Source organism: Poecilia mexicana, unplaced genomic scaffold (assembly GCF_051168715.1).
Source record: "Poecilia mexicana isolate PSO_F unplaced genomic scaffold, ASM5116871v1 scaffold_16, whole genome shotgun sequence".
In the NCBI taxonomy this organism is placed as follows: domain Eukaryota; kingdom Metazoa; phylum Chordata; class Actinopteri; order Cyprinodontiformes; family Poeciliidae; genus Poecilia; species Poecilia mexicana.
Genome location: NW_028263385.1, coordinates 3,896,123 through 3,916,352, shown reverse-complemented (window position 1 = coordinate 3,916,352; position 20,230 = coordinate 3,896,123). Strand labels below are relative to the sequence as shown.

Genomic DNA, 20,230 nt, shown 5'->3' with positions numbered 1-20,230 from the left:
TCAGGAGCTGCAGAGTGTGAGTTGAATTCTGATCTCCTAACAACTTCCAGGAAGGTCAGACAGAAACTTAGCTTTGTTAATGTCATTATCTCCCTACAAATAATGAAGAAAGCTTTCATTTTCTTTTTTTTTTTTGTTCTTTTTCTTGTTCTCCTATTAAGGCCTAGAAGAACCTTAGCTTTAGTGATAATCACTGTTATAAAAGTGATCATTTCAATTTCTTAAAAAAACCTGTAAGAATACCTGCTACATGTATAATTAGATTTTCAAATGCAGATCAAAAGCAAATCTTATTTCAGAGCACTATAAAAAATCTGTTGATGTCCAAGTCAGAGATAAAAACAAAATCAAATCCTGTAGTATGAGGATAAATAAACATAAAAGGTTCAAGCAGTTACTCTTATGCAAGCAGTTAAAAGAACAAATTAGAAACAGAGAAGAAAGCCTATCAGTGAGTGTTTGGAGCCCTCAGAGTCCTGCAAAGCAACATTTCCTTCAGGCTGAGACGAGTATGCAATGATGAAGGGAATTAAAACTGTTTTGTGGGTTTCTTTCTAGGGGAGACATCTAATCAAAACAGGATTAATACATAATCACTCAAAGTTTTTCTAATACCTAGACTTAACTTTGACATTGTAAGAAGAAAGCTTTGAAGACTGAGAGGCCACATGGGAGCTGAAAGCTGAAAATAAATTCCTGGAAAGAGCTTTTGATGGCTAAATATTCATATATAGAAGATATTAATAGGTAAAGAAACAGCATGTTTTCTCATTTTTCACAAAATGTTAAACATCAATCCATCCAAAATTGGTCAAAATTGGTCAATTTACCTTGAAATCGACCAATTTCAAGGTAAATGTGCTAAGAGTATGATTTTAATATGTCAGTGTAGCAGTTATCTGATGAAAACAGAAACCAGAGTTAAAAAGCTTAACAGGATTGCAAAGTGAATGATGATATCATACTGCTGCTTATAGAGAGTTGCTTTTCTGTACAAGCAACTGGATTGCCATAAAAAAAGGCAAACACATCAAAAGACCACAAAATAGTAAAAGAATATCAGTATTTTTAAGCTTTGGGGTACAATGATCGTCACAGACTGATCCCATTTACCAACACTACATTTCCATAAAGCTTGGAGGCCATATAGCCAGAGACAATGACGGGAGGAAAACAAATAGAGCTGGTTTTCCCCTGGCAAAGGATGCATCCCAGGCAACATCTCAAAGACAAAGCCAGGCATCACAAAGTGACTGAATAGTCAATGACTTCACCTTGAGGTAAACGGGGTTAAGGCCAAGAGACGATGTTTGACTACTCAGTCTGTCAAACAAGGTCATTTCAGGCTGCAAAGAGGTGAAGGGAAAGGAAGGGGTGTGCTACATTTTTAAAGGACTGCACCAGCTGTGTGAAAAGGTTTGCCAGTTTACCATTTCAACAAGTTAGATGAAAAGACTGGTGTTTTAGCAAATAGTTTAGTGCAAAGCTGGCAATACTGTTACCTCCAGCACATCGCCTGGTGTTTGTCTATTTTCAGTGGACTTCTATTTTGGTAAGTTTTATTAAGTATCTAGCTAAATATTTCAACCACCTGCCTGCTCTCTGCATTTGTGTCCTTCACCCTTGACAACATCAGTCTTCACATTGACAAAAAGGCCATAGCGTGATTCTGTCACATCTATTTCTCTGATTGAATTTAACAAATATGATACAACTAGGAGCAATCAGTCTTCAAAAGTTACCTTTAGTCTAAGGGTGGGCTATATTTATCCCAATATTGTGTTGTACAATTCTGATGATGATAAAGATTATTATTAAAAATTATATTTATTGCCTATTTTTAGGTAATTTTATGGTTGTGACTGCGTGGCACACTAACAGAAATGCTATTCTTGAAAAATATTTCCAATTATAATAGGTTTATTCTTACTTAAAAAGTGTAATTTATAACTCTAAACCACACTGCATATTGAATTTTCAAATCTTCAAATGATATTTATTGATGCACTCATGGAACAGTGGAAAAACTAAATAAAAACATTTTCGATCATACAGTCTGTCCTGTTTTTTCATTTACCATCAACAGCTGAAATTTATTATAACAATTAATCAAAATTATTGGTAAATTTTTCATACTAAATAATTAAAAATACAATAAATTATCACCACTATTTTAATCTATTTAATAATCATTTTGTGAATAAAAATAAGATTTGTGGATAAATAAATCTTCATGTGAACCAGCTCTTTATTATCATTTCCAGTTAGTTACTCCAGCTGCTCCTAATATTGTGAACCTTGTTCCAAAAATAACTTGCCTTTGTCAAATGAATATGCAGATATGAAACCACTGGTTGGCCTTTTCTTCATAATTGTCCTATTTTTGCAAGATAAGCAATAATAAAGTGTTTATAAATAGATACCCTTTATGACTTCTGAGTATTTACAGAAGTCCAGAACTCTAAATTACTGAAAGCGAATGAACTCACTGACCCTGGATGTCTTTCAGACACACAACCAAAGTTTCAAATGCTGCTTTCAACTTCACTGTCATTCAGATTGGAAAATGGGTGCAAAACCACTTGCTGTGGCCCGGTTGGTCCAACTTGACCTCCCCCTCTCTCCTGCGCTTTCTCATGGCAAGGACCACCACTGTTTCACTGTTCTGCCCCTCTGCAGCTCCTCTCCAGTCTGGCCCACCAGCCCGACATCACACCACCTCAATGGAAGCCCATCTCCAGGGGCAACCTGAACACCCCCTCTTCTGACGAGCACAATCTGACAGGAAGCAAGAAGCAGCCGGGGAGGGCTGGAAGCAAGGGAGATCTCAAAGAGAAAAGAGGTAACGGCGAGAAAGAAAAGAGGCTTCGAACAGCATGACTGAGTGCTGAGAGAGATGTTGAGTTCACAGGAATGATTTGGCTCTTATTAGATGCTAGCTGCTGACTCGCTGTGCAGCAAGACAAATACTTTAAAACCCTGACAAAAACTCAATGTGGAAAGACTCAACTTGCTGGTTTCAGTTTGAGTGCAAAAAGTCAACTCAAATACAGTGAGGAAAACAACAGCCATCGCAGAACTCATACTGTAGGAATTCTGTTGCTTGAGCGTTATGGAGGTGACAGTAAAGAAGTGGCACGTCCACAGGTTACCCAACCATGCAGTAACCAGATACAGAACACAATTCTAATGGGATGACAGAAAAAATGGTCAAAAAATAAATAAATTAGAGCACTTAACCTTAAAAACTAAATATAATAAACAAAAAACATTAAACATGCAATAAAAATATGTGTAAGTGTTGTGGGAAAAAAGCATAGTGGTTTTTCTAAGCCCAGAGTGAAGCAAACTGGATTTGGCAACCAGCTGCTGCTTTGAGGATGATTCATTCCTACAAATGTTATTCCGGTGGATTGAAGATCAGCAGATTAGGTGGAGTGGTAAGAGAGAAAACAGCTACAAACTGAAGTTAGGTGGAACTAGCTGCTAGCTAAAATAGCACTGAAATACAAAACAGCTGCAGTAAAGAAATGTCCTGTGACTGCTATATTTTCAAATATTATTTGAAATATAGATTAGCTAATAATCTTGCTGCACAATACCTGTGTGACAGTTATGATCGCAATGATTTTTATCTTATGTTTACGCCACTAACTGTAAGAAAGAGGTATTGAAACTTCCTAAAATTTAAATGTCACTACTGTACAGATTTATATTTTCAAAAATAATAGCTAAATCTACTGAACAATTTGTAGTGTGTAAATTGTTTTGCCAAATATGAACATTTCAGAGAATTCTGAATGATCAAAGTTCAGTTTTAGAGATTATTTCTTTGGGCAAGAAAATATGTAGCTGCATTAACAGAAACTGTAATATAATTAGAAACTGTTTATTTTAGCAATTAAATAAAAAAAAAAAAAAACTCATATTCATTCATATCCTTGAATTTTATTTTAGATTAGATACTTTTAGATAGCAGCCATCAAAAATTCTATCCAATAAAACAATAATTTTTAACAGAAAGGTGGACCAGTTGAAACGTATGTCCATGTTCTGTGCAGCATTTGTACTGAGTACTTGGTTGGACCTCCCTTCGTATGGATTATTGCATCGGTGCAGCATCACATCGAAGCTCAGGCTGATTTGATGACAGTCTTCAGCTCATCTGTATTTTTAGGTCTGATGTCGCTCATCTTCCTCTAATACTCCTTGGATTTTCTGTGGCCTTTAGGTCGGGCTAGTTTTCTAGTCAACCCAGTACAGTGATACAGCAATCATTAAAGCAAGTACTGGTTCATTTGGCAATGTAATAAGTTGCCTAGTCCAGCTGGAAATTGAAATTAGCATCTTCAAAAGCTTGTCAGCAGAAGAAAAAATTAAGAACTCTTATTGACAGGTGCACTTTGGATTTGGACCTTCACTAACAGACTACATGGACCTCTAAATGGAAACTCCACCCTGGACTTCAAGCGGCTTGGATTCTGTGCCAGTCTACTCTTCATCCTGGGACATTGATTTCCAAGTGAAATGAAAAATTAATTTCATCTGAATCACCAAGAAGTAGTCCAGCATATCGGTCCCCTTAGCCAAGGTAAGATGTTTCCAATGTGGTCCCTGGTTCAGGAGTTGCCTAGCACAAGAAATGGGTCAGTTGCAGCCCAATGCTTGGATACGTCTGCGTGCAATGACTCCTGAAAAACCGACTCCAGCTGAAATCAAGGTCTTGAAAATATCCCCCAAACTTTTGAACGGGCTTTGCTTCACAATCCTGTCAAGGCTTTAACCCTCCCTGTGGCTTCTAGAACATTTAAATTTTCTGATTAACTAAATTTATGGTTTTAAAATATAGTTTTGAACAAAAATCATCAAAAGTAACAGAAGAATATCTCTCAGTATATCTTAATAATTTATATATTACTTTCATTATTTGGACTGAAAAACCCAATTGGAAAAAAAAAAAAAAATCTTTCGACGACACATTTGTGAAGATGTACCTGCCCTTCAGTCTACTTTACCATACACACCGGCGGGTCACATCTATCAATACATCTTGCAATTCAAGTTAAATTACCTCGATAAATTATCTATTGCTCTCAGGACAATGCAAAGATAATTCGGCATTTGTTAAATTCAAGCTTATTACTTACAAAAAGAAACAAAACTAAGTGAAAAAAAAAAACGACCACGGATATTACTTATTCTTAAATGCATACAATTAAAATGACTTACTTCATCTTCTAGCGGCTAAACTTTGTTTTCCTTTATGCGGCTGTGCAGTACTGTGTCAGGAACCTCCCGGCAGGTGCAGCAGCTCTTATTGTCTGCGTCAGGATCTCCAGCAGCGCTGAAGAAGCCGAGGCGGTCCTCCGCCAAAACGAGAAAGGAGAGGAGGGAAGAAATGTGTTCAAAGATGCAGGACCCCCTGCACCCACCCCTTCACCCTCCCCCCCCCACCCCTTCTGCCTGTAAAACCTTAAAACATGACGGGAGGTGAGCTTAAATAACGAACCGTATTTATTATTTTTTAAAGTTTTCTAAATAGTTCAAAGCAAAGCGGGTTCTTAAAGGCAAAAACAATTAGACTGAACTACCCAATTTTCTTCTGATATATTGATCACTTTTTGGCCACTAGGGAGCAGTACAATCCAATTTGTTACTTTAACATAATAGATATCTTTTAGTACCACTCAGAAAAGACACAAACTTTTAGATACCTCTTGCAAGCAACTTCTACATTTCTTCTTCAGCTGTCAGCCATGTAGTTTTTCAGCAAATTACTTAATTTTATTGCATTTTCAAAAATGCCTTAGTCATCTTCAAACGAATCCTAACTGCATGTGGAGTTCAACTGGAAATCTGCAAACCCAACAAATTCCTCATAGCTTGGCGGTGTGTTGAATTATGAGCATAGAGCTACCGCTGGGCCGTGACTAATATGTGCATTGTATGAAAGGTGCATGGAAAGGTATATACAATCAAAAGGCAAGGTGTAACTATAGCAATATGACCCAGTGGGCAACAAATTCCTTAAAATCAATAATATAGCATTACACAGTGAGAGAAGCAATGCTTTCATGTGTTTCCAGCTCTTAATATTACAGGTAATCACTTAATCTCCTTCCACTTTGAAACACAAAACAGTCTTTAAAAACAGAGTAAAAGAATTTTATTAACAAAAGTCAACATTTGTCTAACCTCGAATGGAAAGACAAGAACAGTTTTGCATAAATATTATTAAAGAAGAGTTATCCCACCACAAAGAAAAACCTTTATTTGCTTTAAAAGCACTTCCTGAGGTAATAAAAACAAACTAGTGATTCCATTTGCCCTAAAATTCAGAACACAATAAAGGCAAACAATACAACAAATAAAACACTGTGATATTTCTTTTCCATAACATTATTTACAAGCAAAAGTAGGTGAATTATTTTTGGGATATGGTAAAAGACAATGTAAGGCCTTCAACTGATTGCTGAAAATATGAACAATTTAGCTACACCTGCCTTAAAAGCAACAACCTGTGCAACATAAGCTATTACAAAATATAAAGATGGATCGCCATGTTAAAGTTCAGCTCTTTAAAACATGTTAGTTTAATGTGGAATCATCAATGAATCGAAAGAACAGAGCTAAGTCTGTCCTTTCAATTCTGATTTAACTCTATTTCACAGCTGACAATATATATCTCCATCGTAGGAGATGATTTCTTGATATTAACCAGAAAATAAAAAAGATGTAGGATAAAAAAAGATAAAAAGCAAATTCCAAGACAACAGATATAAAATGATATACAGTGAAGGCAGTTATCCTCAAGCACAATGGGGCACAACAGTGATGTCAGAGAATTGTTTATCGCCCCAAGAACTCATGAGCAGCCATGAAGAAAAAAGGAGGCTAACAAGAAGCCTACAGCAACAATAAAGGAGCTGCAGACATTTCTTAGAAGTATGCAGGACAACTTCTGTACTCTTTACATGCCTGGACTATGTGGTATTGTCCCAGAAAACCAAAATGTTTAAGCTTTTTAGACAAAATCCCAAAGTTTCATACCACCAGTGGAGTATGACAGTAGCACCAATATGCTTTCAAACTTCTGAATTATAGAACATGGCATCAATCTTCTTTGTTTTTAGGACCATACACATGGAGTTGATGTTTCATCACATCTTTTCATCACAAGGTGTGATGAAAAGGATATTTCTGATCCAAAAGCAGAAGAAAAACCATTTAAACTCAGTTTAACCCTGAGAAAGAATGTTACAGCTACACACAGTAAGTTGGTGACTGCTCACATCCATGAAAAGTTCTGTGATAAAAATGTAAAAATTATGGGTATTCCTTTGGTGTAAAACTATATTTTAAACTACTCTTCCAGGTAGTTCATGAACATTTAAATGTTTAAACATGCACATGATTAATACATGTGTGAAAAATATACTACAAAAATATCTAATAGTGCTCATTTTGACGCTACAAAATAGTTACAAATGTTTTAACACTTGCATAAATGCCGCTACTAAAACATGTTTTAACTTTCAGTTATACAACAGATTTAAGTAATAAAGCAAGCCAACAAGAAACCTTATTTTTTTCATGGATGAATGTCTGTGTTAGTGGTACCATGGTGTGAAAAACTTCTTGAAACATTATGTCTACAAGAGTCCAAAACAGAACTCTTCACTAAAGGAATAAACTTGGTTTTCATTGTAAGACATCTTCAAATTTAAAGGCGGTTGAGCTGGGTTTATTTCTGCACTTTCAAGTGTAGAACTACGTGAGTCAAGATGTGGAGGCGAGAGTCCTCTCCCATTCCTCTTCTACCACCTTGTAAAGCTCCATCGTAGCTTTAGCATCTTCCACAGAAGAGTGGCCCTTCCTTCCAGTCTGCAGACAAAAGAGGCAGATTTGATTAAAAAATTATTTAACCTTCTAATTTAACCTTCTGACAGCTTTAAACTCAAGGTTCCAAATATAATAATGAATATAAGAAGCTTGTTACAGCATTAAGATCATCACATATTATCACTAAATAACCTAAAATCTGTGAAGAGGATTAACCAGATTATTCTCATGACACATGAGCATCACCTGACATCACCTGACGTGTTTTAGGTAAAAAAAAAAAAAAAAAAGCTAAACATGAACAAATAGGGTTTTTGATTAAATAACTGCATACATATGCAAATGATATATTATTATTAACACTGGAAAAAATAAATTTCTAACAAAAACAACAATCCCAAAAATATATTTAGCATTTATTGTAAGATAAATCATAATTTGCATCACAATCATTTATTTTGTCTGAAAAAGATAAATAAATAAAGATAAATAAATACTACACTGCCGCAACCATTTTTTAGAGCTGAAATGAGTGGGGAGGTGAAGGGACAAAGGACAACTGATGTGGGCTTGTGGTTTCTTAAATCAAAGAACCAATTAGTACAAATCAACATAACTTCACATACCTGGATGTCACGGTTGAAGATGGCTTTGGTGAGTCTCTTCAGTGAGGCGCACTCTTTCTCCCCGAAACCAGCCTTCCGGTTGAGAAGAGGGATTTTCGACGTGTCCCTCGTCATGTCAGCAGGATGAGTGTAACCAAGAGCCTTGAAGTCGTTATGTATGGCGTGGCCAATAACAATCTTCCCCATGAGCAGCCTTAGGATCTACAGAGTCACAGCACATTCCTGTCATTCTGCTTTGGGAAAGTTATGATGCAAAATATATCCATGCAATTGAGTAGGAAAAATTAAATCTAATGATTTGGACCCTCACTAATTGTGATTGTACACTCTGTGTAAAGAAACAGACAGGACCTGCTCTACTTCTGAATTAATACTCAGGTAAACATAAAGGAAATTCTCTATGAAATGATAACGACTTGTAAGTAAGCATAAATACTGAGTGGCAAAATCACAGTGAGAACAAGAAAAAACTAAAAACTTGGCGTTATTGTGCTACAAATTATTTTTGCATCACCTCCTTCCTGGCCTGTACAAATGGTGTGGCTTTGAAGAGATCTTTGGGACGAATACCGCTCCATCTTGTGCGGAAGTCTGTTATGAACATGGAGGGCTTGATGAACTTGTCATAGACCACATCCCCGTCGTACGAGACGATGCTACAGCGAGCCAGCTGACTGATGCTGCCTTTGGGTCCTGCTCCCACCATCTCACAGTCAATGGCGAGGTACTTTGTGGGGTTCCCTATAGGGGTGGAGAGCTTATGAGCACTGGGTTTGGAGGCACAGGACAATGTTGCTGTTGTTTTGGTGTTGACTGGTTGGTTTGGCTTTGTATGGCTATTTTCATTTGTCACAGTGAAAGTAATTGATAGAGGGTTAAAAGAGGAGGTTGAAGGCCCAGAGCTAAGGTCAACACTATGGTCAACGCCACTGGAAGAAGGGTTAGATTGAGGTGAACTTTGGCGTTTTGTTGTCATGTGAGATGGTGCAGCTCTAGTGAAAGGTCCATTCTGTTTTGAAGCTTGGTTGTGTTCATGGTTTCTCCTCTGATGAGAGTTATCATTAAAACACCCTTTCCCCTTCAGGTATTTCATTTTTTTTAAAAACTGCTTCTTCTTCTTCTTCCTGTTGCTCTCCTGGTTCTTTGTGGGAATAATTCCCTGTGGGGTATCAACAGAGGGGGAAACATGGATCATAATATTAGACATGTTAAAATCTTAAATTCTCTACTCGTTGTGCAACGAATAGATCCAAGATTTTGCTAATGCTCACGGCCTCAAAAAGTCTCTTTTCTTTGAAGTCCAAATTGCAACAGATGAAAACAGTTTAAATGCACCACCCTGTAAGACAAAAATACATTGGCTTAGTCCTCTGAAAATGCCAAAGAACAGGTTTAATGGGGGATTCCAAGAAGCTGAACACCAACCAGGAAAAGAACAGTACAATTACTCTGACTGACATTTCCATCTTTAAAAGCCAACAAAAATAATTGACCACAATTTACTTATTAAATGACTACAATTTTTAAAGCCCCTTAACGAGAATCGCCAACATCTGTAGATGCACACTGTCAGTAAGCTGGTTGAAAAAACATTTCTAAACATTTCCCTTTGTATTGTTGGGTTACAAAAAAGCAAACTTATTTGAAAATTGTTTTTTGATGTAAAACTCAGAGGATAATGCCATAGACATTAAAGAAGTATAATCTATCCCGCTCAATCAGATAATACTTTTTCAAAACTACAGTTTTGAAATTAGCAACCAGCTAATTAACTACCTTTTTATGCTATTATAATTTAAAAATCAGAGCTGTCAGATGGTATACTATTCTGTCCACTAAGCAATGTTACTAATTGCTTATTCTCTATTTTAGAATAAGATGGGGGGTTTTTCTTGAGAGTAAACATAGAGATATTATTTGAAACTATAAGTAATTGCAATAATCTATATGTGAATTATAATGAAGATATAATAAATATTGTTTTTCAGTTTTTACATAAAAACTGGACAACGCAGTCTTCTTAAATGGATTATGTGTATATACAGTGAAATGTTATTATAGTAATTACAGGTCACAACAGAAAAGAATAAACAAACCACCAGATCTGTCTCTGAACTCACAGCAGTTCGCAATGGGCATAATACAAAGTTGTTCAATTCACGTTTATATATATTCTACAGAAGAAGAACACCGAATTTAAATTCATGTTGCTTTTTAAACTTTTTTACGAGTAAAAACAAAACAAAATGACATTCTTGATACAAGTGAATTTTGACACAAAAACAATGTTAAGCAGGCCTATAAAATAATGCAACACTCCTCTACGGTGTTAAAGCTTCGTTAATAACGTTTTATCACGGCTAACGTTAGCTCACAAAGGCTAATAGTAATTGTAACTAATGAAAATAAAGATAACCGAACGTAAAAAATCATGTTTCAGTTTGTTTCTAATTTTTTATGATTTGAACAATACATACCCTAAAAGGAGACCTAGAAACATAGCGATAAAAACATGTTAAAATGTCAGCAGCCCGCCTTGCACACACGAGGATTCCTGCTTCGTGACAACGACTGATCAACATCCGGGGCGTGCTGCCTTCAAGTTAGTAAAACAATGTCCGCATTCCACTTGTGCCTCAACGTCCCCATTACTGGAAAGATTTAAGTATTTAAAACATTAAGGAAATAATAACAAGAAAACAATAATTAAGGTGTGTTTTAATTAATATTTTTTAAACTGCAGGTCTCAATCAGGAACTGACTGATTACATGCATTGACTACAAGGCAAAACAACCTTAATAATAAGAACATTAAAAACCGGACTGTTTTCTCAAAGCAGATAAAGATAAAAACTGTTTTATTTATTTATTTTTGTTCTGGTTTTGTTGTCTAACACGTTTTCATAGAAAATATTAAATGCACTGTTATCAATAATCAATAACAACAACAACAATAATAATAATAATAATAATAATAATAATAATAATAATAATAATAATAATAATAATAATAATAATAATAATAATAATAATAATAATTAGATTTGTAAGTTGCATAACAAAAAAGCAGGGGGCTTAAAAGCTTGTAAATCAATGAAGCCAGACATTCCGAGGAGTTCATGAACGCATCGCCAATGTAAGCTGGAAAGTTCAGCAACAGTATCTAGCTAGTTTTTAAAATCAGTCAGTATTTCTTGTATTAAACGATATCTTGTGCCGTTTCTATAGCTTGATTTGAAGACGAATTGCTAGCCTTTCTGGTATTTAAAGTAGTTTTAATTTAAATTGCTTTGAGACGCTAACGCATGTTAGCATTAGCTTACGGAGACTCATGTCAGAACAACTGTCAGTGTCAGCAGCACAAGATGCGGAGTTCAGAGCCAGTTTCACTGCACAACAACAAAGAGACCTGGCGAGGAGACTCACCGCTTTTCTGTCTCAGTACAGTCGTTTGACCGACTCTTTTATTATTGTGTGTATACATGTATTTAAACATAGCAGTCGGACACAATATTGCACATTCAAAACTTTTATTTTATTGAGGAAAGAACCCCAGTTGTTAACTGATTGATTGATTCACAGGAGTTCTTCACTGAAAATCTGTGGCAGACCTTACCCAGCACCTGGCAGGCAGTGCTACAGGATATTTCATATCCACAAACTGCAGAACTACTGCTGGATACTTCTTATGAAGATAAGAGGTACTGATCATAATGTTGCATTTTTAGAAAGGCTCAACCTTTCCTGTGGTGTTCAATATAAAATTTGTAGTCTTAGTAATAGTCTTCTCAGTTCTGACATGACCAAAAAAAACTAATAATAATTTTAAAAATTGCAGAAACTACAGACTTTTGTCAGTCTGAGCTGACAAGAGTCTGCCAGGTCAGAGCTGATAAGAATCTCCTGTTGCTTCACTATAAAGGTTATTCTTCTACATAACATAAAGGCTTGAAATATTTAACTCCATGTGTAATGAAGGTATACAAAAATTTCACTTTCTGAAATGAGTGACAAAATATTGAACATTTTTAGGCTGTTTTAATTCAAGCTATACATATCATAAAATAGACCTTGATATTTTTCCAAATAGAACAAATATAATAATTTGTAAATGTGTATCTGTAAAGTCCAGTTCAAACATTGTTGTCTCTTGAAACAGAAAATAGATTTTTTTTTAGATTACAGCCAATATTCAGTCTTTAGAAAACCCACACATGATGTTAAATACATGTTTCAAAATCTTAATCACTTCCGAAATTATATTAACTTGTGGGTTAAACTAAATACATTTTTTATTGTGTCTTATTCATTTTATGGGGGAGTGGCATAGAAATATAATGATCCAAATTCTTAAAATATGTTCTTTTACCACCAAATACTGGTAAGTGTATTAGTCTAAGCTGTTGCCTTTTTGAGAGTTTGATACTCTGTTAACTTTGGTTGGTTTGATAAATCTTGTAGTCTGTGATCCCTCAGCATTTGTTATGTTGGTGATCCTCAGTCTTTTAGTCATGAGGCAGGTTTGACATTAATTGAACTATATTTTCATGTTTTTATGTTTAAAACACTTGTTTTTTGTGAAAGTGGTAACTAAAACACAACATTCAGACATAAAATGTGTGGTAAATAATAAGTAAAGACTTTGTGATTCCAGATATCCTTCGGTGTGGCCCCTGTCCCTCCTGGCTTTCCGTGCCACTGCTCATGCCCTGGCATTTCCCAGAGAGTGCAGGCCTGACCGAGGCGGGGTGGCAGCGTCGGTGAAGCCTGATGAGTTCCTGGAAAACCAGAGTCAGAGTTCTTTACTGGGCCACATATTCAGGAAGCATGTCAAACCCAAGAAACAGCATGAGATCCGAAAGCTTGGCATGGTACAGGGATTTCTATTGACTGTAGGTTTACAACATTTTGCCATTTCTATGTTAGATGTTGTTGGGTTTTCCTTTTTTCTCCACAGCTTGTTAAACAACTGTGTGACCAGACAGGCTGCAGGAGAGTGGTGGATGTGGGATCTGGCCAGGTTAGCGTGTATTAGCCATCTTTTGGTGCCATTTTAATGCTTTCTATAAAATTCTGCAGTCCCTAATTTACACCAATACTCTTGCAATTTAACATGTAGTGCATTTTGAAACACAAAAGGTTTAGTTGGGATACGAATGATCGCAAACTGAATGCTGTGTTTATAAAGGGTCACCTCACCCGTTTCCTGTCCTTTGGGCTTGGACTGTCTGTGACGGCTATTGAGGCTGATCACACCTTGGCTGCTATGGCCTCCAGATACGATGGGGAGTTACTTTGGGCCCTGGAGAAAGAAAAACGGAAAAAGGTTGGTATTTTGCCACACATATACAGTCATTAAGAAAAATATATTTGTTTTGATAAGGCTTGTTTGTCAGATTAAAAGTACCTTTTGCAAAAATTACCTCTTAGCATCTCATTTTCATTCTACTCACAAAGTTTAATATTTAATATCGATCTTAGCACAGTTATTTAAGGTAGTAACCAAGATTAAGTTCAAGAATTTCATGGTACTGCTTAAAATGTCAGTGTCCTATAGTTATTTTTATGATTTTTACCCATGTGTATTTTCATTGTCCCTCTTACCTTAACTTGCTGCTGTGACACCTGAATTTTCTTCTCTATTCTTCTGTTCAACTGAACTTGCAGTTGCTGTTTTTGGCCACTTGGGGGAGGCACGCTTTATATTAAAACAGCATCGACTGTTCCAGCCCATATGTCAGGGGTGTCCAAACTTTTTGTCAGATGGGCCAAAATTGTCAAGTCAAATGAACTTGAGGGCCAAAAAATGTCTTCTTATCTAATCAAAAATAAACTAAGCATGCCATACTTTAATAAAATAGTAATGTTTGTTGATGTAAATGGATGTCTGAACTATTATAGATCCAAAACTTAAAAAAAAAGTTTACCTTATGAAAGAAATGTTACAAATTTTATAGGTATCAATTGGTTAACTGGAACAAAAATGAGTCAATTTGGGGGCAATAAAATGAAACATTTTAGAACACTTTTTCTTTGAAAACACTTGCTGTATGCCAAGTTTGATAGATAAATTAAAATCAGATTTGGGTACTCAAAAGCAAGGTCAGCTTTTGAGTAAGAGTCACTGACTAGATGTAATATTTGCAAGAGAATAAAAAAAGTTTTGTTATTTGAAGAGAAATAATTTGTGTTGCCCATATTTTCTATTGTAAGAAGATTTTATTTAGTCTAATTGTTCTAATTTAAAATAAAAAGTTTTCATCTACATCAAACACCTCAAATTGGTGTCATTGAACTGAAGTCAGCCTCTACACTTTGGACACCGCTATTATAAGGCATTTGCTAATGTAGTTAATGAAATAGGATTGTTTTTATCTACATAGTTGTTTTGTTTTTCATGTGGTTATTGTAAAAGTTAGTCCTGTTATATTGCTCTCTATATTTCAACTACAGCTACATGAGAAAATTTTCTATGATTTCCTAATGTTTTAACATTATTTAGTCATTGAATGTTGGATGGTTTGTTGGTAATTTTTCAGTAAAAATGTGCATCTATTTCACCCCTTGTTGGTCATTGTCAACAGCCAAACAGACTAACAAAAATCTTTGTCTCAGAGCTGCTCCTTTCAACTTCCTGAAGCACACTCCATTCCCCGGCACATGGCTGGTTGGGTCAACCCCAGGGCTTCATGGGAAGGTTTTATTAAGCAGCTAAAAGATGCACATCATGTCATTGAAGTACCCCAAGCTTCATCTGCACCCATGAAAAAGAGACGTTCAGATCTAACTCAGATATCACATCCTGAAGATCCTTCCCACGATTCAAAAAATGGAGGTGAACAGATTTTTTTTGAGGGAAGCTGCTGCTCAGACATGCAGGCTGTGTCTGAACCCGGTATAAACCCAGAGGAAAGCCGTCTGCAGGACTATCCGGACTTTGTCTTGACTGGTCTGCACGCATGTGGAGACCTCAGCGCCACTCTCCTCCGCCACTTTGTCTGCTGCCCTCAAGTTCGGGGCATCACATCTGTGGCATGTTGCTACATGAAGATCACTACCAAAGAAAACCCCACACCTCCAGGACTGATCTCACCTCCCAGTCCACCCACACCTAGCACCGAGTCGTTTCACTTTGAGTTTGGATACCCAATGAGCTGCTGGGTGAGAGGGTTGCCTGGGCACCAGCTCTCCTATAAAGCACGAGAGGGGGCGTGTCATGCTGTGGAGGACTATGTGCGGCGGCTCAGGGAGGAGAGTGAGCAGCTCAGGACACATTGTTACCGGGCAATACTGGAGACGTTCATCAGGGATGCGAGACCGGATCTCCGCAGGGCAGGAATCCAGACCATAAAGAAAGCCCACTTGTTACCTTTTACTGAGTGAGTCAACACTGTAGCCTCCAATCACTTGTAAAGGTGTCATTTGTTATAGATTCATTGTTATATTTTCATGATACAGTAGAATACATTTCCTTAAATGTCTTATTCATCAGTAAAAACACTAATTGTCATTTCACAGCCTGAAGAGCATTATTAGTGTTTAATTTAAATGAAAAAAAAAGTTAATATTTATGCTATTATATTATATTTAGTTATTTATTATTCAGTACAATTTATAAATACAAATAGCACCAACTCATAACTATGTTAAACTGACAGCACATTACAAATAGAAATATTAGAAAATCGTTGGGACTGGAGATGCAGCGACAAATCTTCTGGTGGCCGATATTTCAACTGATCAACTAGACTGTTGGCCTGTCATTCAAAACTCCAAAAATCCTTCTTTTTTTTTTTTTTTTTTTTTCAATCAGTAAACACACCAAAAGTAACCAATGACATCTCACAATGACTTTAACCCTCCAGTGTGGATCCTGTAACTGAGTGATGTAGACGTCTTGTTAGCTATTTTTAGTATCAGTGAAGTAAAATGTCTTCCTATTCCCGCTCTTGGAGGTACATCCAATCAGCTCCAAGGAAAATAAATGGCACTCCTTTGGCTGCTTTGCGAATGCCGGCCAATAGTCTGTCAAGTAGCAAAGCACCCATGTGTTTCAGCTTTCCAAGCTGAATTTTCTTTTAAGTACGGTATCTTCTATGGAAACATGTGAATTAGCTAATTTTTCACAAATAATTGGAGTTAAGTTATAGAGAAGAATCTATGAATACTGACCCACAAATAGATGGGGGTCAACTGGAACAGTAAAACTCTGTTTTACACAGAGAGGTGCTTCTGTTCCTAATGTAAGTAATTAATTACTGGTCACTGGCAGGAAGACCAGATAAATATGTAGATTTCTGTTCTCATATCTTTTTATGTACTAGTTCTTACAGAGGAATTAGAAGTTTTTGTCCTGACGTGTGTGTAGACAAATTGACTTGTTGAATTTTTAAAAAGTTTCCTAGTTCATGACCTGTTCATTGACTTCCATTGTTTCTGGTAGATATGCCCGACTGGGCCTGCCTCGGGTCGGCCTGCCTGCTGATTTACCCCTGGACCAGGAGCGGGTGGAGGCCATGTTGAAACAACAGAACAAGGTGGTGGTGTACTTCACTTTGAGCCTGTTGCTAGCTCCTGTGGTGGAGACCTTAGTGCTGCTTGACAGGATGATCTATCTGGAGGAAAACGGTGAGCTGCTAGATAATCTGGAAGGACTATTTCTCTTACAGTTTTGTGTAACTGAACCCCCCGACTGAATATAACATTTATTATCTCTACAGGTGTGGACAGTCAGCTTATTCCTCTCTTTAATCCAAACTTTTCTCCAAGAAACTTTGTCCTTGTTGCTGTGAAGCCGTCCAGATAGTGTGAACAAACAGAATCCATCTAATTGTTAACCTGTTGTTTGCAGCAATAACAAGTCAGGAAGATAAGGGATTGTTTCAGGAGATGGATTAAGTGTCTTGTATTAATAAGGGAATGCAATAAACTTCATATGGCACATATTCATGTGGGCCATATGAAGTTTAGAACAACAGGTTGATCTAGATTGTTGTGTAAAACTCTAAGCAAAACTAGTAAGGAATAGCAGTATGTTATTTAAATGAAGTCTTTCTACCACTTAGTGAAGATGTGTTTGACATGTGGTCTTCCAATGTTTTTCTCAGGGTTTGGTTTCAGTTTACAGAAATAATTGTTGTGACATCACTTGTTTTGTTTTCAGGGTTTTTTTCATGAATGCTTTCTTTGTTTCTGCTTTGTGTCTTAACCTGAGAGCAGAAATAAAACGTTGCTTTAAGTGGAACCAGACAAATCCTGTTTTATGTTTCTCATTAATCTTGTTTACAGAGTATAGATTTCGCAACTTTATGCTGAAAGGTTTGTGTGGAGCAGTTTTCTTAAATGTCACGCAAATGTGCCGTTGCATTTCAAACACTTTAAGCAAAGCAATTCATAAATAAGACATCAAATTTGCTGAGAAGAAATTTGTGGATTCTTATTGATTTAATCAACATTCTAAGAGTAATCCATTTCTTTCATCTTGTGGGTTTTTGATTTCACTCTTTTAAAGGTGAGTCAGGATGTCATCATAGTAACAAAGAAAGAGACTCATTCTCTCAGATGAAGGCACTAATGTTGATTAAGAGCAGCTGCAAGCTTATATATGCTGTGTGTAAGTATGTCACCAGCCTTTCACAAAATTCATTCTAGTAAAGTCTTAGGAAACAGCATCCAACCACTCTTAAAAATCTGAATGCGATCAATTCCATGCTTTATGGTGCAAATTAGTTATTTTTTTTGTTCTATTTTCTAGTACTTATTTTAGTTAGGGCCCTGCAACGTGTCCAGGGTGTACCCTGCCTCTCGCCCAGGACGTTAGCTGGAGATAGCCACCAGCAACCCCCCCGACCCTACATGGGACAAGGGTGTAAGAAAATGGATGGATGAATTGATGGATGGATTAATTTTAGTTAGGAACAGTGCATATTAATGAACACATAAAAACACAGTATTTGTAAGTATGCCAAATTGTCTATCCCATATTTTCTATCACAGCAGATTGATGATAAAATACACATGTAATATGCTAGAAGTGTGACAAAAGTTCCCCTAAAAGAGACACAGAAGATGTAAAACAATAAAACACAAAGGGAAGTACAGCTGACACAGAGCATGACAGAATAGGTAATTTATTTCGGAGAACTTTTAAGAAGTCACACATTTCTGTCATTTTGTTCTTGTAAAATAAAAGCATAATATCTAAACACCTTGCATTCTTAACAAAGAGTTGTAACACTGTGGACTACTGGAAACCACAGTATGTTATTTATCTGAACTGTTTCACATCTTACATGCACATTTGCAATGGAGAGAAAAAAAAGACAGCTTTTAGTTAATCTTCGCTGCCTGAGTGCAAACACGTGCAGAAATTGCTTACTGCCTGTAGCAGAGTAAAATAATCTTCTTCCAAGGAAGCTTGGACACAAAGTTTCCATTTGATTTCCTGTAACCCATTTAGAAAGATATTTGCTTCCCAGTTACATAATAAATTGATTATTTTAAATATGCAGAATTGAAAAAAGCTGTGGAAAATACCATGTTTTATTTGGACTGAAGTTAAGAAAAAGGTTCAAATCTTCATACGTGTGTTTTTTTTTCCATTCACACTTTTCCAGGTATGGCTCATCAAGATAATAGAGGAAATTAAGCACGTGTCCCAGACTTAGTCACTCTAAAAACCATTCTGAATGCGGGGCAGCAGACAATGTATTAAAAAGCACAGAATGATAGACACTTTCATAGCTAGACTTTTCGTTTAGAGTTTGCTTGGTTCAACAGTGTATAAACTCTTTGCAATGAAGGCAAAAATCAATTTCCACTTCTTGGAAGAGGTTTAAGGGGGATTGGCTATAAGAAGCCCTGTTCTTATTCCATTTGGCAAAAAGAATATTTTTATTAAGTATAAAAAGAAGGTTAATTAAAGCTCCGCGGAGCCTCAAGCGGCCCTCGCAGCCAAGCGCCGCTCAAGCCTAGCCACCGCGGATGTTCCAGCACCGCCTCCCCTCAGCCACCGCCTCCCCTCAGCACCACCTCACCCCAGCCACTGCCTCCCCTCAGCACCATGTCACCCCAGCCACCGCCTACCCCCAGCCACCGCCTTGCTCTCACGGAGCTGCCAAACCTGCCCTGAAGATAGTCACCCTGTCATGTTCGACATTGCTCCCAGACAATGCACAAAAATCTGGTGTAGATCAGCTGATATCACAAGGAGACACAGGTGTTTGATTAACCTGGGTGTGCAGTGGAGTCAAATTACAATAAAACTCAATTGGGCTCCTTAGAGGTTCACAAGTGTCGCTCATAAAAAGCGTGGTGCAAATTGGATGATGCGTTTGTGAATAAGAGACGATCGTATGCATATGGCGAGGGACAGCCATTTTGCCACGCCCCCACGGGTCAGTAGAGTTCATCATGACAGAGGTCATCATCATCTCATTTTGTGTCAGTCTGCACAGGATGAAACCCATATGACATAGAGAGTAAAAGTCAGACATACAGTAGAAAAAACAGGTGACTTCCTGTCGGAAGTGGGCGGGGCTAAGGTGATGTCATCAATGGACCACCTAACTCTCATGAGGGCTGGTCTATAATGAGACATAGAAAGTCTGATGCAGCTGTGACCTGGCATTTGGAAGTTATTTCACATTCATGTTTCATGGCGAATAGTCAAAGTTTGGGACAAAGCCACGGCCACATGCTTTTACATACAAAAATTCCTGAGATAACTTCTGACCTTTAATGTCTCAACTCTCTGCTGACTG

The 20,230-nt window shown here is 36.9% G+C and overlaps 2 protein-coding genes across 3 annotated transcripts; one reads left to right on the top strand and one right to left on the bottom strand.

The window, feature by feature from the left end:
• Positions 1–6,149: 6,149 nt before the first annotated feature.
• isg20l2 (interferon stimulated exonuclease gene 20-like 2) lies at positions 6,150–11,067 on the bottom strand. Of its 2 annotated transcripts, XM_014989023.2 has the most exons (5): positions 10,946–11,066; positions 9,740–9,807; positions 8,983–9,627; positions 8,469–8,669; positions 6,150–7,884 (listed from the first exon to the last, which is right to left on the bottom strand). In XM_014989023.2, the coding sequence occupies exons 3-5, from the start codon at positions 9,559–9,561 to the stop codon at positions 7,780–7,782; spliced, it is 885 nt and encodes a 294-aa protein (XP_014844509.2). In that variant the 5' UTR covers positions 9,562–9,627; positions 9,740–9,807; positions 10,946–11,066; the 3' UTR covers positions 6,150–7,779. The 2 variants fall into 2 exon arrangements, with proteins under 2 accessions (XP_014844509.2, XP_014844507.2); XM_014989021.2 differs by having other exon boundaries at positions 8,983–9,807; positions 10,946–11,067.
• A 517-nt stretch (positions 11,068–11,584) lies between these two features.
• Positions 11,585–17,721, top strand: mettl25b (methyltransferase like 25B). The gene is made up of 8 exons (XM_014989015.2): positions 11,585–11,940; positions 12,051–12,169; positions 13,123–13,339; positions 13,426–13,488; positions 13,657–13,794; positions 15,084–15,847; positions 16,912–17,096; positions 17,189–17,721. Exons 1-8 carry the CDS (start codon positions 11,800–11,802, stop codon positions 17,272–17,274), a joined length of 1,713 nt encoding a protein of 570 aa, XP_014844501.2. The 5' UTR covers positions 11,585–11,799; the 3' UTR covers positions 17,275–17,721.
• The last annotated feature ends 2,509 nt before the right edge of the window (positions 17,722–20,230 follow it).

Excerpts from the sequence above, each read along its gene's own strand:
- isg20l2 (XM_014989021.2), bottom strand. The coding sequence starts at position 9,675 with ATGTCTAATATTATGATCCATGTTTCCCCCTCTGTTGATACCCCACAG. Across the intron at positions 8,670-8,982 it reads TTGTACAGGCCAGGAAGGAG|ATCCTAAGGCTGCTCATGGG; the intron begins GTGATGCAAAAA and ends GTGACTCTGTAG. Across the intron at positions 7,885-8,468 it reads TCTTCAACCGTGACATCCAG|ACTGGAAGGAAGGGCCACTC; the intron begins GTATGTGAAGTT and ends TTTTGTCTGCAG.
- mettl25b (XM_014989015.2), top strand. The coding sequence starts at position 11,800 with ATGTCAGAACAACTGTCAGTGTCAGCAGCACAAGATGCGGAGTTCAGA. Across the intron at positions 11,941-12,050 it reads TGACCGACTCTTTTATTATT|GAGTTCTTCACTGAAAATCT; the intron begins GTGTGTATACAT and ends ATTGATTCACAG. Across the intron at positions 13,340-13,425 it reads AGATCCGAAAGCTTGGCATG|CTTGTTAAACAACTGTGTGA; the intron begins GTACAGGGATTT and ends TTTTCTCCACAG.